Below are 19001 nucleotides of genomic sequence, written 5' to 3' on the forward strand. Positions count from 1 at the left end.
ATCTGAGTCCCTGTTAGTTAGCATTGCCTTAATAGCATTTAGTTTCGCTACTTGTACTGAAAGCCATTGTTGGACTGTCTTCCTGCTGCAGAGCAATTAAATGAGGAAATAAAAAACGGCTAAACCAACAACCCCAAAATATATATAGTAAAGGCCAACGATACTATCTAATCCAAGCGACCGTGCAGAACCAGTTCTATTTGAACTTGTACAATCATCAGACAGAGACCACCATTGTTTAAACCATTTTTCAATTACTACTGCTTCATTCATCTTCAGTATTCTATATCAAAAAGAGAGAAAAGAAGAAGCTTTTAACAACAGTGCATTAATAATGGCGCTGCAATGAATTTAAACCGCAGATTTAATTTCATGAATGGACATATTAGAATCATAGAAACGTTTGTTTGTAGTGCTCATAGTATGAATGAAAGAAGATTTGAAATATACGTCAGTGAGACAGCAACTAAATGACAAACATAACGAGAAGACATATAGAGATCAGCATAAGGGCTTCCAAAATATACAAGTGCTTAATAGCTTTAAATCTCACAAGTTTAAAAATGTTGTGAGTAGATATAGTATTCGTTTTTTTTTTGGTCAAGTTTTCAATAAAAATGATAATTACAAACTTGTACAACAGGTAACTTACGCAAGATTAAATGCATTCAAATAAGTTGAGTTTTATTCGAGAACAAAGCCAAACCCTGCATTGTTGAACTTTTCGTCCGCCATGGCGTATGTCTGACAATCTTGTAACATGATGTATTTCAGTTGTGAAAAGTCCGACATGAATGCATACTCATTGGTACGCACGTAGCTCAGTGTGGTATCTATGTCTTTACCTATTGGCATACCAGACATTTAAGTCCATATCTGTCTGTATACCGACGATTTAGAAGTCTGTGAACATATAAATACCAAATATTGATATAAACATTAGATGTGATATGAATGCCAATGAGACAGCTATCCACCAGAGTTCAAATGAAGTGGATGTAAGAATACAGCTAAGAAAGTCTTTCGTGGTTAGATAATTCATTTCGATAGAATAAAACAATATCATAAGTAATCCACAATTAAAAAGTTCCGATTCGTACAATTATCCTAAATACTTAATATAATTATTTTACTGTTTATGAGAAATTAGTCTTTGGTAGATTGTCCTTCTTTCTCGTCTATCAGTAAAAGAACAATTACTGACATACAAGCATGTTTCGATAGTTTAAACATGGATATCTGCTTTTCAGAGTTGCCGCCCCTAGCACAAATACAGTTTGGGTTACTTGTATTCTCCAGACTTAGGTAATACTTTAGATAAGATCGGGATAAAATCTCTTACAGACGTTATAAATGAACGTTCTTTTTTACTTGAGAAAATTTCAAATGTATAATATCATGAACTGTGTGCGAACGTTTTTAGTCTCAAGGTTTTAGTTTTTATGTCTTTTAAGGACGACATATAGATTTCAAATAATTTATGAATATGAACTTGTTACTGTAATCAACTTTTACAAAATAGCCAATGTATTATGTTATTTTAGCACTAATGTAATTATTAGACTTTTAAACATTTGCAAGTATCTTGTATCATGTTTTACTACAATCATATAATGTTGATTTTAAATACTATGTTTTGATGACACAGGTGTCAGTACCCCGCTGACGCTTGCCCCCGTTGTAAAGGGGTAGTTTCACAATGAAATATATATATGTATACAGCAATTGACGCAATTGATAATTATTAGTTTAATTATAAAAAAAAAACACTGAAATATATATAGATAAAAAGACTACAATTGATATGATTTAGTTTTGTATATGCTTTAATTACATTTTTACATTACTGTATTTACAAAAAATATTGAAGATATTCTTTCAAATTTTCAGTAGTGTAGGTTGCTTATTATCAGTACAAAACGGAAGAGTTTATATAAATAGTGTTTGTCTATTTAAATCTGAATATCAATTAAATTCAGTACAATTTCGTTTCCACCGGATAAGGTACCCCGAAGCGGTGGGAAAAAAACAAATGTTAATTCAGGTAAGGTCAAATTCTTCTTATTTTCATTATTTTCTAAGTTTTGCTGACAAGTAAAGTTGTGTGATAGTGATTCCTAATAATGTAGCTACTATTTAGGACTGATCCTTTATTGGCTTTCTCTCTCGCCAAATCCTCAGAATCGGATAAGGGGTACCTGTTCAACGAAGCATGTGAAGAGTTCAAACTTTTTAAAACACATTTATCCTTCAACTATTCATTTTACGTTTTTGAAGAACAAAGGTATATCATATTTAAGCTTGAACAACACTGTATTTTGAAATAAACTATTATTTTTACTAAGATATTCATGTAAATAACGCGGACAAATAGTACGGCGAATAGTGGCGAATAGTTGTTTACTGTATGGGGATAAGAATAGGGGCTTTTTGCTATCATTTTGTCTTTGCTGCGGGGTACCTATATCCGATGGTGATGCTTCACAGTGAACATGTACCTTAAACAAGGTATGAAGATTTGATCCGGAAAATATAAAGGGTCGAATGTCTTTATGATTCGCAAGTTCCTCGAGACTATTGATAGGTGATTCGATGATTGTCACAGTCACATAGGCAGCAAGATTGGCTGTGTATGTCGCTAACATCGTCGTCGTTAATCTCCTCCTAAAAATGATCAAAAGTTCAAATATATCATAACAGTACAACCCCCCATCCCCCCCCATTCGTATTCCCGAATATGACTGTTATACTGAATGTGAATTTGCATTGCTGTGCGGCGTGTCTCGGTGTTTTGTACAGCCAACATTAATGGATTTATTTTGATGTTTCTGTTATGGTTTCGGTTGGATAATCTGTTATGTCTTATCGTTTGTAGTCCAAATCGTTATAAAATTGCCTTTCCATACCATCATTGTCATGAAAATTGTTTGGACGAATATTGTGAAAATAATTGTATAAAGTTCGAGATTGCATGTTAGTTACGTAAGCGCGTCACTGTTTTTGATATCCTGTGGTATTTTTCGTTGATGGAATATGTTCGTTGTTGTTGCATGTTGTGTCGACTATTATATTATTTGTTTGTGCGTTTATCTGTTATGAATGTTCTTGCGTGTGTTTGTGCTGTATTTCTGTCACGTACTGTTTTAGCGATATTTTTTAACATTGTCATAAAGCGATGAAACCAGGTTCAACCCACCATTTTTTCTTAAAATGTCCTGTACCAAGTCAGGAATATGGTAGTTGTTATCAAATAGTTCGTTTCTATGTGTGTTGGCGTTTGTTTTTGTTGCACTTCGGTGTTCCTGTTGTTCCTTTGTTTTCCTCTTTTTTGGTTTGTAACCCGGATTTGTTTTTTCTCAATCGATTTATGACTTTTGAACACCGGTATACTACTGTTGCCTTTATTTATCAATATGAACATATTTCTTTAAAACATATTATATCACATAAGGTATTGGCTATATGTATTTGCAGGTAAACTACATAATATCAAACAATTTAGGAGGAGCTATGGTATGGGCCATTGATTGATCTTGATGATTTTAATGGTATTTGCGGAAATAGTACCTACCCATTAACTAGTAAAATGAAAAATATGTTCAACGCCTCTTCTCAGGAATCTATTTCAACACCAATATCAACAACTGAAGATATAACTACTAGTAAAAAATCTGATGACATTAATAAAGAAACCACTTATACATCTACAGAAAGTATTTCCAATGACATATTCTCAACTAAAGATATTACAACAACTCAAGCATCTATTAAAAGTGATAAACCAACCAGTCCTTCAACCCAAGAACCCATCTTAACGAGAGAATCAACAACTCATGATACCCTTACTGATAGCAATACACGCAGACAAACAGCAGACACAACAAGCTATAAGTCACATACAAATATGGAGTCAGCAGATACACTCGAATTAACAACGTTAGCAAGTAAGCCAACCGTTCAACCTTCAATGCCTGTTTCAAATCTTTCCACTCATATAGAAAATGATATTACAGAGATTACACCGTCGACAAACACATCTACAGAACATTCCAGTAAAATACTGAAAGAAACTACAAATACCTACAGTCCTGTTTCAATAAGTAATCAAAAAGAAACATCCGGAACATCTTCAATGCAAACTGGTTTACTATTTTCTACTGTGAAGACATCGACAGAGACATCACATTCAACAGTCCCAGAATTAACCACAAAGTCAGAATCGATCTCCTTGACAGAAACTGACTTTACAGCTGTTACTTTATCATCAACAACATCTAATTTAAAGATACCAGATTCACAAGGATATTCACTAGGTTTTTATACACTGTTATGATAAAAATGAATAGCTGTTCTGTAAATCTGTTTTGAACACACACAACGAGAGAGAGAGAGAGAGAGAGAGAGAGAGAGAGAGAGAGAGAGAGAGAGTACACGAACTTTAAACGGAGATAGACAGGACAAAAACTCATTAAAATACCAAGAAAACAAACAAACAAACAAACAAACCAGGGATAAACCAAGGTGAAATGTGTTGCTTAGATAAATTAAAATATAAAAATCTTTAATCGGAAAATTTAGATTACATACGACCCACGCATTTTGATAAAAAAAAAAGTCATCGAAGTTTGGTAAAATAAGTTTACATAGCTAGAATCAGTTTTTTTTGTAAGATAACAAAACAAGTCAGCTGTGGCGTGTGTTATACGATATTTATTTATAGCTGAACAATTGAACCAGTGTACAAAATAAAAACAGTAGGATTAGCTAGATTGAACCGCCTCCCAAAAAAAAACCCCACAAAAAACACACAATCGAATGTCAGACAATTATTTATTCAAAACGGTATATACTCATGTACGCCGGCTCATGTCAGCTTGAAACACTGAACAATATAGTCTATTAGGAGGAACGTTCTAAAATGTTTGCGGCATCAGGTTATTTGAAAGCGTTAGCTGATTCCATTTATTGAATTTGAATATAATTGGATCACATGTATTATGTGTGAACGATAACACAAGAGTAGATAGAATGAACTCGATAGTGTTATAAAGACGTTATGCAGGAAAATCAACTCCTGTTGCGTATCATATAGCAACAAGTGTCAAACTGAAGAAGAAATATGACAGCCAGATGACATTAGACATGTGTGATTTGTTGAGAACCTTGGACAGTATACAGCCCAACCAAGTTTGTGATGATGACTCACAAACTATTAAACGTGTTATTCGAAAATCCTTCAGTATATAACATGTTATTGTGTTCTTTTAATTTATCTTTGTATATGGTCATTTTTTGTATTTTGTCTTTTATTTTTGCTTATGTGCTTTTTCTATAGAGTGTTTACATGACATTTTGTTTTTCTTTGTTGACATAGTTATTTGTTTTTATAGTGATTAAGATTATATCACAATGTTGACTATTGAACCTCATTTTTGACATTTTTACCTATTATGTTTGTTTGTTTTGCTCACACATTGTTGTCAATATAATGGAATTCTATGCGACTGTCAAACAAGTGAGAGGTTTAGCTAGCTATAAAACCAGGTTTGATCCACCATTTTCTTCAAAAGGAAATGCCTGTACCAAGTCAGGAATATGACAGTTGTTTTCAACGTTTGATGTGTTTGATAAAAGAATAAGTGATTAAAACTAATATTTTATGATCTTCACAACAGTTTACTGTTTCCGAAAATGATTGATTAATTCACAAAAGCAAAATTCGTATAGTTGTCTCATCGGCAATCATACCACATCTCCTTATACTTATATTAATAGAAAAATAATTTGAGTCATTTATACATTTCAGATGCAGAGAAGGATTTAGACAACACATATATTATTATAATTGTTTTGTCGGTGGCCCTGTTCTTATCTTTTCTATGTAATGTAGTTCAATATATGTGTTCACGAAAAGATGACGACAACGAGAACTGCTCCTGCTTCCGAAATCACAAACAGACTTTTCAGATGTCGCATCTATGACCCGAGATATTCAGGCGATGTATTTTAATATCATACGGCTAAATTCTATTCTCTATCTATTTTTCTTAGATCTTTTTTTTTTTTTAAAATATGTACCATAGGAGATTTTATGTATAACCAGGTGCAGTGGACATATAGGCTCTTTCATTAACAATAAAAAAAAAATAAGTCGTTTCCTTTACCACTTCAGAAGCCAATGAAATACTAAGAATATGTGTCACCCACTGCTTTCGTTTCACCATGTTCCCTGTCTGTAATCTAAGATTTTTTTTGCCACTCACCATCGGCGTTGCTTTTGATTTGTCTGATTCTTCTATTGTCATCGATATTTCGTTTAGTGATATTATTTTTCGACAATCAAAGAAAGCAATGTCAACGCGTTCTTACTTTTAAATTTTCATTTTTGTAATATTTTGTTAAGTTTTTTCAACCAATTATGTTGTATTTGTTTGACTACAACAATACTTGCAAGTCTGACAGTCAAACACATTGAAATTCAGACATTTTCATCAATAAATCATAATTAATATGCATTACAGTAAAACAACTTTGCGCGTGCAAGTAATTGCTGTTAAGAACAGTTTGCAGTCTGATGTCGTTATACAATGATATTCAGTGTTTAAATAGAAATGTTTCTAATTACACAATTAACTGATTCTGTTATTAATCACTTATGATTTTACTTTATTCCTCTAGTTAACATAGTCTAGCTTTGATATTACCGTTAACAAAATATTTAGGTAAGTTTTTTAACATTTACATAATGCGGGAGTCGTGAATGCTTAATTTCTCCTGTAATTTAAAAAAAAATCATAAAAGACACCAAGATTTGGTATGCCTCTCCAATTTCGTCAAAACAAGATTAACCAGTGACGATAGAATCAAATCAAATAGAAGATCAAATCCAATGCGTAGTTGAAAACATATAAAACCAAAATGTCCAGAAGATCTGCAAAATACGGCTACGGTTTTTCGTGCCTGGGGGTATAAAACAACATTGCACAAAACTGCAAACATATATTGATGCCACTGCTGAATGTGAGGCTGATTATCCTTCCATCCTGGCAAATCAGCTGTTCTAACTATTGCACAGACAAACAATTCGTTCAGGCATCATACCATCCTGCATAACTATACTTTGGAACCTATTAAATCAGCAAAATATCTTGGTGTTACCTTAGAGTCAAATTTTAAATGGAATAATCACTACGATAATATCACATCAAGTGGAACAAATATATTTACTTCCTGCAGAGAAACCCAAAAGCATCAAACAGCAACATTAAATCACGTGCATATCAGTACACAGTGAGACCACATCTGCGGTTTATGGGATCCTCATACAAGAGAATATAACTAGAAATGGAGCAGAGGCGAGCTGCCCGTTATTTATGTAACATATATCATTAACTAAAGTGACAGTAGTTTACTGATGTTCAAATTTCGTAACTCTGTTAGAAAGAGAAAAATCAAAGGAACAAACAAACACCGATGAACTCCTAAAAGAGCGAGACGGGTGAGTCGACAGGGTAAGCGTTTTCTGCTATGTATGCATCACTCGTCATGTGAATTCACCCTCAGTCAAAAAGGGGCGAAGGATACAAAAGGGACATTCAAACTCATAAGTCGAAAATCAGCTGACAACGCCATGGCTAAAAAAGAAAAAGACAAACAACAGTACATAAAACATAACATAGAAAACCAAAGACTGAGCAACACGAACCCCATCAAAAACTAGGGGTGATTTCATGTGCTTCAGAAGGGTACGCAGATCCTGCTCCACATGTGGCACCTGTCGTGTTGCTCATGTTAGTACAAACCAGGTGATAATTCTAATCCGGTAGGTCACATTCAGGGAAAAGGGGACGGGATTGTATTTACGACAATTGGAACATATCAAAATGTCACAATCAGGAAAAGGACACATAACAGTAGTGTTACATCAAAGATAAACACCAGGCTGATTAAATTCCTTAAAGTCGTTTGTCGCTAGTCCTCAAGCCAACAAATACGAGAATAAGAAAAACACATAACCAAATATTCCAGACAATTTCTAACTGATGCAACAGATCGTAGTCTTCAATAACATGAAGTTGAAACTATATCTAAAGAAGAAGCAAAAACCGCAATATTTTCCCGACCTTATGGAGCACCTGTGGTCATCATCATAATTGCAAGGGGTTCGATATACCATTAGCTTTTTTTTTATATTGTTTCTTTTATTTCAAATATCTGCGTTTTAAGTAAGTAATTGTCTTTCATCATGGTGTTAATTTGCTATAACCATTTATTGTATTCTTGTATTTCATTTTTGTTTATGTGCTTTGTCTATAGAGTGTCTTCATTTCATTTTATTTTTTCTTTGTTAACATAGTTGTTTGTTTTAATAGTGAGTAAGATTATAGCACAATGTCGACTGTTGTACCCCAATATTTGACATTTTTACATATAATGTCTATTTGTTTTGCTCACACATTGTTGTCAATATTATGGAATTTTGTGCGACTGTCATACAAGAGAGAGGTATCGCTAGCTATAAAACCAGGTTTAATCCACCATTATCTACATAAGGAAATGTCTGTATGTGTTTGATCTTTTGAGTTTGCCATTTGCTAAGGGACTTTCGTTTTGAATTTTCCTAGGAGTTCGGCATTTTTGTTATTTTACTTTTTATCATTTGCACTGAAAAAATGTACGGTTATGATAAAGAAATAATAGTTTTACCAGTAACAAGGATTATAAATAAGGGTTAGACAAAAGACATTTACAAATCTGCTACTTAATATGGCCTTTTTAACAAACGCGATGGTCATATTGACTGTTATATAAAAATTTCAACACTTCACCTTTTGTTGACAAAGATAATGGTCATCGCCTCTCCCTAACATTTCTCATTGAAATCCATTTAACAGATTGATATCGTTGTGTAGTAACCCTTTATCAAAATTTTAAATTTATTCATTTGATCAAAAAAGCTGCTACAGAAGGTTAGCCTTTGCCCTTATCATACCACATTCCTCGTTCATTGTTGCAATCATCTGGTCCGTATGTTTGTCCGTCTGTTCGTCCAACAACTATTTTCGTCACACTTTACTCAGAAACTAGTGATTAGAATGACTTTATATTTGGTCAGCAGACTGACAGTGGTGTATTTTTTGGATCAGTCAAATACCAACTTCCTGTTTGCCATTACCTTGAATTTTCTAATATGATGAATGATCTTAAACTTTTGGTCACATATTTCCCAAATACTACTAAACAGGATGACTCCATATTTGTCAAAGAGCTAAACAGCGATAAATTGTAATGTATATACGCTTTACGGATCTGTCAGACACCTTTTTCATAATTTCCGATAATTTGAGATAGGATTTGGGATTTGCTTAGCACGACAGCACGTGCGTTCTGGCTTTTTATTGCAGTCACTAAAAACTTATATAGCAAGTAATTGATCACAAAAATGTCCATCTTTAAAAAAATGATTAATAGTTAATTTTTATTATTTACAATGTAGTGTCACATTTACTATCTGTGTCTCCCTAGTATTATTGACATCATGTCTACAATAAAAAAAAAATCAAATAGAATTACTATTGCAGGTATATATTTCTTTTATAACACTTAATGATTTATAGTTATGTTCAACATAGTAGTGTTCAAATCATAAAACGATGCTATGTTTAACATTTGACTTAAAGGATATAGGAAAGATTTTTAGTTAAGAGAAAGTGTGATTTTTTGTATAACACATTGTTAAACATTTTCTATTATCAAATAGTTCCTAACAAGCTTGGACTGAATAAATATGTACAATAAATGATAGAACGAGTCACAAAAAGGCTTTCTATTGCGCCAGAATAATCTATATTGGTGGACTTTCGATGTTTAATTGCTATAAAACTGAAGTTTACAGCCAAGCATACCTATTACATTTATGATTTTTAAATTATATTTGTAAAACAATAAACAGTTAATTACCTAATGATATTATCCAATAACTGGTAGTACAGTAGGTACAAAATCGAGTCCTGGTTTTCCACTGAAAACATCTTTCATTGTTTTAATTAAAGGGTTCTTGCCTTGCCCACAAACGCCATGGAAATCATCTAGATCTAATGCCCACATCATACCTCCTCCTAAACCTAGGTCCATAATATATTTTGTCTGTTAGGAAAAAAAACAAATAATGTTTAAATTTTAGATAATCCTTGTTAAACGACTATACTGGTAAAACTCTTCTATGATATAACTGTCAGAATTTGTTCCAAGTTCGAATTGTCGGTATCTGTTCTAGGTAAAACAGTCTTAAAAACAATTTTCTCTGATTATTAATGAACTCTTTACACTAAAGCCATAGGATGTTGGATGTGTACTGATTGATATTTTAGTCTTAGTTACAAGATTTTTTTATTAGTTCTTATTGGCTTTAAACTAGATTCAAGTAACTGAGAATACTCTCAGATCTGTACATTATTTCTTATGTGTAAAGTGTATTTCGTGCTTTTGAGACTGTAATTCTGTGGTTGTCGTTTGTTGCTAAATATCATATTTGTTTTTCGTTTATAGTTTTGTCAGGCAGTTAGCTTTCTTGTTTGAATTGTTTTACATTTGACTTTTTTATAGCTTGCTATGCTATGCGGTATGGGTTTAACTCATTGTTGAAGGTCGTACGATGACCTATAGTTGCTATTTTCTACGTCATTTGGTCTCTGGTGGAGTGTTATCTCATTGGCGATCATACCACATCTTCTTATTTTAATAAAACTGTTTCATGGTATCAAACGCTTCTGTCCGAAACTGTTTTTTAGGTGTCAAGAGAACTGTTCTTAAGACTGTACTAGAACAGTTCTCATGACAGTTCATGACAGATTTGAAGAGAGGTTAAAACTGATCCCAACTGTAGTAACAGTTACTCTCTATCTATTATAGAGGAGAGTCGGCAGATACCAAAGGGATATCAAAACGGATAGGTCAAAGAAAAACTGACAACGCTTTGGAAAACAAACGTAAACCGACCATAAGACATACAACAGTCTTTAAAACACAATATAGAGTACAAAAGACTGAGCAACAAAACACAATATAGAGTACAAAAGACTGAGCAACAAAACACAATATAGAGTACAAAAGACTGAGCAACAAAACACAATATAGAGGACAAAAGACTGAGCAACAAAACACAATATAGAGTACAAAAGACTGAGCAACAAAACACAATAAAGAGGACAAAAGACTGAGCAACAAAACACAATATAGAGTACAAAAGACTGAGCAACAAAACACAATATAGAGGACAAAAGACTGAGCAACAAAACACAATATAGAGAACAAAAGACTGAGCAACACGAACCCCCCAAAAAAACCGGAGGTTTATTATAGATAGAAAAATAACAAAAAAAAATCATTCATGTACAATCACTTCAAAAGGAAGTCATCTGACAATTCTGGTCAAGTTAGACGGTATTTCTTTCTTCGACTTTCTGTTCTTGCCAGATTTTTTTCTACCAATAACGGTTTACAAGATAATTGACCATACTCGCATTAACCATTTTAATCTATTTCAAGACTTCGCGAATATGCTGGTATGAAACGGGATCATTGGACACATTTTATAAGACAAGACACCCATATGGTGACTATGACCAAGTTTGGTTCAAATTTTCAGATAAGTTCTAAGATTTTTGTAAAAGTTAAAGGACGATGGGCGATGGGATGGAAGCAAAGTGATTAAAAAAAAAGGAAGGAATTTCAAAGCCCTCATCTATACCGATTTCAGTGTTTAATAGAAAGTAAAGTAATTAAAACACTCATTAAGATGTTTGGTATATAGTAGTCATCTTTTTCTGGCATAAATACTTACTTTAATGGCAATACTTTTCGGAGTTTCAAAGGAGATCCACTGGTTATCATGGTAGGCATACGGTACTTTCTGTTCATCGAGCCAAACTTCTGTCCAATTCTGATACATTATGTCATAGCAGATCTAGCCAAATAGAAATAAGAAGATGTTGAATGAGTGCCAATGAGACAACTCTCCATCCAAGTCACAATGTGTAAAAAGTAAACAATTATAGGTCAAAGTACGGCCTTCATTATGAATAAATCTTATTAATTGCCTTTGAATATTGCTTAGCTCTTCAATAAAGAAGATCTTAAGTGATTATGAAATACTCAAAAACTACTTTCGAAATTCAAGTTTGTATTTCTTTGATTATCACCCTAAGGAACTGATCTTGTATATCATAAGCAAGACATATAGGAATTAGTCGTACAACAGACCATACAAACCCATTCTCTCGACTACACATAGATACACAAGCAAAATATATAACCACGAGCAACACTTGGTCCTGATACCGTAACTTGATACCGGCCAAAGATGTAATGGGGTAGCTTACACGGGTTTTACAAGTACACACCTACTTGACCGATATACATCATCGTAAAAAATGCCTGAATAGTCCAGCTACAAACACTTATGATGACCAATTACACGAGGAAAGAAATAAAAGACTATACATAATTTGGAAAGCATAATCTAAGTCATTACTTTGTGGATCTTTTCTAACAGTATAATTCATTGATTGCTTTTTCTTAGTAGTCGCGTATCATTTGGCAGTAAGTGTTTATATCGGCCATGTTGCGACAAATAGTGAATAAATTTATTCGACAACCAAACATCTTATAGTAATACTAAATTTTCAACAACGTTTTGTGTTTCGAAAAGAATTTAAATGCAATACAAAACCGAGCTTACATAAACAATATAACACTAATCACACAAAGTTCCCTTTTAACAACTGATAACACAATGACGTATAAGACATTTATGGATAATTAGCCTACAAGTCCAAGTTAACCCTTACATATACGACACGCAAATATAAAGATTAACGTGAGCACTTGATAACACTGACATCAACGGCATATGGGAAAAAAACTGTTAGAACACAATTCATATGTAAACTACCATAAAAGGTTAAGGATAAATTGAAATGGAACCACATGACAACGATAAAATTTAAAGTGTTAGCTTTATGAATAAGTATCATGCGCATGAACTTTCCAAATAAAGATGAAAACATTTTAAATGTGTTTTATACGTCAATAAATGAAAATAATACTAGTGCATCTGTAACAGGAGGGTCGGGCGGCTTTACGTCACCAAACCCTGCTGACTACTAAAATGTCTGATATTGCTACACACTCAGCGGCAGACTGACAGACGAACGACGGATGCGACAAGTGATGTACTTTTGTGTTATGTTGCAATCAGACTGGTTCTTCCTTGTTGTACTGAGACGTATGATATTGGCAATGAGACTCTAATTTCAATCAGTTTTACATATTTTATTATCACAATGTGAAATATAACAAGTGTAAAAACAAGTGTAACAGTTTACAGTATAAAAATAGATCTGAATAAATATTCAACAGTAATCTCAAAATGTATGTTTAGTAGTAAACATAGGTAGTACTGGCAAGGACTACAGCATTCACGACCCTATCGGATAATCAACCGCGAGAAAACACTGTGGCAAAAGTTAAATATTAAGCTACATTTCAAACGGTTTCCTAAAGTTTTAAAGTGAAATTAATAAACCTAAAATTGCTTGAAACTTGTTCAATAGAGTGAAAAGTCTACATTTTAGAGACTTATTTATATAGAGACTTCATTTAATGGTCGGATTAATGATAAGTCCAAGTAGTAATAAACGAATAGCGGATTATTGATAAATCCAGGTGGTCTTATTACCTTTAGACAGTAAAGTATTCAACAAATTAACTAAGAGACACATTTACTATAAGAAGGAAAACATAATATTTTCCATATGCGGTGCAAAACCGTATTTCAATCTACAAAATATCATCAAAATCTATTATAAAGATATAAATACTACTTAAATTTCTTACATAAACAACATATTTAACTAAATGACATGCTTTATTTAGAAATTTCTACACAACACACAAAATTATGAATCACCTTGTAAATCCGGCATAATAAAGGGAAGTAATACTTGGTGTAATTCATAATAATTGAAAATCTACCCCTAACAAATAACCAATGAATAACTTCGTATATTTAACTGCTATAGTGAAAGGAAAATGTCAACAAAGAAGCATGGGAATTTTATATCAAAAAGATCTAAAGAATTACGAGCGAAAACAGATAAAATTAAGCACCAAAATGTATGAAATTAAAAATCAAAATGTGTGCAATAACCACATCCGCCACACATCCATGGCACTTGTCTGGAATTCCTATATCAATTTATCATATCAAACTCACCTCATAATATGATAAGAATCCCTTTTCTTTTGTGGTTAAACCTGCAGTACCCTGGCCAGCAGTAGGAGCACCCAATCCTGTCTCAGATGTATTATTCAATACAAAAGACCTTCCATATGTTGCCATACCCATTATAAGTTTTTCTTTTGGAGTACCGCCATCCAACCACTTTTTAACAGCAAAATTCTAAAAACAAACAATGTCAGCCTCAATACGTTGTACTATCCAGTGTAGAGTTTAAAACAAATGAAGCAACGAAAAGACTTCAAACAATGGGAAAACACATGCCGTATAGTAAGTAATAAACAATGGGAAAACACATGCCGTATAATAAGTAATAAACAGTGGGAAAACACATGCCGTATAATAAGTAATAAACAGTGGGAAAACACATGCCGTATAAAAAGTAATAAACAGTGGGAAAACACATGCCGTATAATAAGTAATAAACAGTGGGAAAACACATGCCGTATGATAAGTAATAAACAGACCCAACTTGACAAAATGTAAAACAATTCAAATGAGAAAACCAATGATCTGATTTATAAATAAACATAAACGATTATATAAATAACACATAGCTGAGAGGGTGATAGAGGCGAAGCCAAGGTTGACAATGTCTTTTCGAGGGGTAACAATCTGCTCTATCACCCTATCAGATATGTGTTATTTAATTTATTATACTGAATGTTCTGCTATTACTGTCGATTAAATTTCAAATTTAAAGTAATAAACTATGACGTCTTGTACATAACAACCATCCGTATTTAATAAAGCGCACACTTGATCAAGCGTCTCCGTGAAGGGTAATAGAGTATTTACCATAGAATAGAGTAAATTAACACCCTCGTATACGCCAATCAAAATATTGCATTTTTACGTGAAGTATAATAAAAAAAAATATGACAGACAGCAACCCATGACTACCACTCCAGGGTTCTGATTTCAGATAGGCACACATAGAATGTGCAGGGCTAAACATGTTTACACTAAACTCTCCCTAGCCTGGGATATTGGTGTAACAAGACAACAGATAAACAGGCTGTAAAATCAGTTTAAAAGGATCGGCACGTAGAACAAAAGTCAAACTACAAAAAGAAACAAATACAAAAGACTCCAAGAACCGATGTAAGAATATTTGCAGCTGTTGAAAGCTAGTTCAAAGCCGATTACAATTAATAAATACATCATGATTTCAAGACCAGAATATCAAGTATTATTTGAGAAAAGCATGAACTTGTGTGATGTCAAAATATAAGTATCGACAAGATGAAGGACCATAAGCATTTAAAACTGTATAGCTATATACAGTTCGTAATGTTAAACTATTGATAATGATATTAATGTTAGTGCCAAAAAGACTATATTCAATTATCTTACTACAGTGTTAAACTGATAACCTTTAATAATAAGTTTATTCAAAGGTTCAATAAGTTAACTTGCATCGTATTTTCATTTACGGGCTCTCTACACAACATTATCATACAAATTAGGAGGATATATCTGCTTTGTAATAAAGTTTCTACGGGCACAGTCAAACTTCTAAACTAAACATAGGTAGTTTTCTTGTCCTGATTTTATTCAAAAATGTAAGTATTAAATTCACAAATATCGAATGTGGTGGCAAATATACTACCGGTTCACCTAATAAACATGACATAACTATTATCATCGTTAAGAGTCAGAGTTGTATTCCTCTAACTGCTAAAAAAAACATTGATTGGTTGAAATTTGATGTTGATGTAGAAAACAGTTTTCTACGCAAGGAAATGCCTGTACCAAGTTCCATTCGTTTGATGTGTTTGAGCTTTTGATTTTGCCATTTCTAGGGACTTTTCGTTTTGAATTTTCCTTGGAGTTCGTTATTTTTGTTATTTAACTTTGTATTGCTTATGATAACATACCACATTATAAGCATCGTCTGGAGTTTGTGATTTATATAGTGGAGTATTACATTGTGTTCCATTATAAATACATACCACATTATAAGCCTCGTATGGCGTTTGTGATTTATATAGTGGAGTATTACATTGTGTTCCATTATAAATACATACCACATTATTAGCCTCGTATGGAGATTGTGATTTATATAGTGGAGTATAACATTGTGTTCCATTATAAATACATACCACATTAAAAGCCTCGTATGGAGTTTGTGATTTTTTATAGTGGAGTATATCATTGTGTTCCATTATAAATACATACCACATTATTAGCCTCGTATGGAGTTTGTGATTTATATAGTGGAGTATTACATTGTGTTCCATTACAATTACATACCACATTATTAGCATCGTATGGAGTTTGTGATTTATATAGTGGAGTATTACATTGTGTTCCATTTTAAATACATACCACATTATTAGCCACGTATGGAGTTTGTGATTTATATAGTGGAGTATTACATTGTGTTCCATTATAAATACATACCACATTATTAGCCTCGTATGGAGTTTGTGATTTATATAATGGAGTATTACATTGTGTTCCATTATAAATACATACCACATTATTAGCCACGTATGGAGTTTGTGATTTATATAGTGGAGTATTACATTGTGTTCCATTATAAATACATACCACATTATTAGCCTCGTACGGAGTTTGTGATTTATATAATGGAGTATTACATTGTGTTCCATTATAAATACATACCACATGATTAGCCTCGTATGGAGTTTGTGATTTTAGTATAGTGGAGTATTACATTGTGTACCATTATAATTACATACCACATTATTAGCCTCGTACGGAGTTTGTGATTTATATAGTGGAGTATTACATTGTGTTCCATTATAAAAATCACTATTAATGTCAAACGCCATTAGATTTATAAAGTCCAAATATCTGCAAAAAAAACATTTGATAAAGCAATTGTTAGGTGTGACAATTTTATTTTCCTCCAGGATATACACATTTGTGATCTGTATGTTGTAAACATAGATCAACTATAAAATCCAAGATGACAGAAAAGAAACTTCTTAAGTATTTGCATTCTACGGAATTCTATTGATTAATATAATATTGTCTTAAAGTTGAAATACTAATATGGAGTAACAAAAAAAATCCTAATTGAAAAGAAAATTACATGAATCTTCACCATAAATAATTGGAGGAAAAAAATTAAAACTTTACTCTGCTATTTTGCTGATTTCGTACGCAGTCTCTATTTCCGGCTTACTGGCTGCCACTGCTGCTGTTAACAACAGACGAGAACTACCATTTCTTAAATCTTCACTGTCATATTTTGTTCGTAATGTCTGCAAAAAGTAATTTTTCATCGATCAAACATTGATGGACAATAAATTATACTATAACAAAAATAGTATTAGCATTAACTACTCATATTTACTTATTTGAAATAGTCTACTATCAATTTATTTTGAATAAAAAAAATATGTTCAATGAAGCTAAAAAAAATAATAAATCCTTTACTTATAAAAATAATGAGATGTAGTATGATTGCAAATGAGACAACTATCCACCAAATTTCAAATGAAATGAATGTGAGCAATTATAGGCTACCGAACGGCCTTCAACAATGAGAAAACCCCATACCGTTCTGTAGTTCTTAATATAAACCATTATATATTTGTAAACATATTACTGAACAGAAGATGCATTTTCTTTAAGATTTATTAATAGTTTGTACCTTAACTAAAGAAGTAAATCTCTGTCTGTCCTCTGGAGGGCTCCCTCTGTTGGCAGGATATTCCCAATCTAAGTCAAGACCATCAAAACCATTTTGTCTAAGGAATTTTATTGAATTTGTAGCAAATGCATCTAAATTTGCTTGGTTTGCCACCATACTGGTAAATGGTTTAGTACCATGATTCCATCCCCCAACAGCTAACAGTAGTTTTAAGTCAGGATTTTTACTTCTTACATCATGCATCATAGCATACTGACCTTGTTCTGAAATTGATATGTATGAAGTTATACTATTTTCAGCCAAAGTTGTTTTCTGAAAATTTTAAAACAAACTGTAACAAATAAAAAAGAAAATACTAGTTGCTCGATTGACTTTTACTTAATCACTGGTTTTGATAAACGTGTTCTTTTAGTATATATAGTAAAACACAACATCTAAATTTGGTTGATACAGAAATGTATCTTTTAAAAGAAGTAACGGATAATTCAAACGTTTAACCAACCAAAACATCGCTTTGTAATTTGACAAATATGCAATTCAATATGTTATAAAAATAAATAGAGACGGATTTATAAAAGTTTTCAAAACTTGTTTCCGAATCCCATATTTATTGCACTACTTTATTGTTATAATTTTTTCATAATAAATACTGTTTTAACTAAAAAAAAAAAATTGAAGTCCCTATAAGAACAAAAACAATTAACACGAAATAGTAAAACAACATTTAAATCAAATAGTACGTCTGGTACCTCTGATATATCAATACTGGTGTCATAAAACAACCATGCTATCAAAGAATTACTACCACAACATCAATACTGGTGTCATAAAATAGACCATATTGTCAAAGAATTACTACAACAACATCAATACTGGTGCCATAAAACAACCATGTTATCAAAGAATTACTGTTACAACATCAATACTGGTGTCATAAAACAACCATGTTACCAAAGAATTACTGCTACAACATCAATACTGGTGTCATACAACAACCATGTTATCAAAGAATTACTGCTGCAACATCAATGCTGGTGGGGAGATGTATAATCATGTTATGGTGCCACAACGCTA

General features: G+C 32.5%; 5 protein-coding genes across 5 annotated transcripts in view; 2 read left to right on the forward strand and 3 right to left on the reverse strand.

The window, feature by feature from the left end:
• The window catches only part of LOC127707538 (chitinase-3-like protein 1), a 59405-nt gene extending 53132 nt beyond the window's left edge, over positions 1-6273 (forward strand). Inside the window, exon 10 of the mRNA XM_052212123.1 lies at positions 5807-6273. Within this exon, the coding sequence (XP_052068083.1) occupies positions 5807-5982 (176 nt within the window). The 3' untranslated portion in view covers positions 5983-6273. The remainder of the gene's footprint in view (positions 1-5806) is intronic.
• LOC127707550 (chitotriosidase-1-like) overlaps positions 1-19001 on the reverse strand; it is a 49800-nt gene that overhangs the window by 30042 nt on the left and 757 nt on the right. The gene's annotated exons all lie outside the window — the stretch shown is intronic.
• The window catches only part of LOC127707552 (perlucin-like protein), a 204840-nt gene that overhangs the window by 10332 nt on the left and 175507 nt on the right, over positions 1-19001 (forward strand). The window lies entirely within an intron of this gene.
• Positions 9970-14693, reverse strand: LOC127709645 (chitotriosidase-1-like). The gene is made up of 3 exons (XM_052215252.1): positions 14276-14693; positions 11843-11965; positions 9970-10146 (listed from the first exon to the last, which is right to left on the reverse strand). The coding sequence occupies exons 1-3, from the start codon at positions 14405-14407 to the stop codon at positions 9970-9972; spliced, it is 432 nt and encodes a 143-aa protein (XP_052071212.1). The 5' UTR covers positions 14408-14693.
• The window catches only part of LOC127709646 (glutamate receptor 3-like), a 73697-nt gene continuing 72102 nt past the window's right edge, over positions 17407-19001 (reverse strand). The window contains exons 8-9 of the mRNA XM_052215253.1: positions 17928-18190; positions 17407-17535 (exon numbers count right to left, since the gene is read on the reverse strand). Of these exons, the coding sequence (XP_052071213.1) occupies positions 17407-17535; positions 17928-18190 (392 nt within the window). The remainder of the gene's footprint in view (positions 17536-17927; positions 18191-19001) is intronic.

This window comes from Mytilus californianus, unplaced genomic scaffold (genome assembly GCF_021869535.1).
Source record: "Mytilus californianus isolate M0D057914Y unplaced genomic scaffold, xbMytCali1.0.p SCAF_7, whole genome shotgun sequence".
NCBI lineage: Eukaryota > Metazoa > Mollusca > Bivalvia > Mytilida > Mytilidae > Mytilus > Mytilus californianus.

Excerpts from the sequence above, each read along its gene's own strand:
- LOC127709645 (XM_052215252.1), bottom strand. The coding sequence starts at position 14,407 with ATGGGTATGGCAACATATGGAAGGTCTTTTGTATTGAATAATACATCT. Across the intron at positions 11,966-14,275 it reads GATTCTTATCATATTATGAG|ATCTGCTATGACATAATGTA; the intron begins GTGAGTTTGATA and ends CTATTTGGCTAG. Across the intron at positions 10,147-11,842 it reads CGAAAAGTATTGCCATTAAA|ACAAAATATATTATGGACCT; the intron begins GTAAGTATTTAT and ends TTTTCCTAACAG.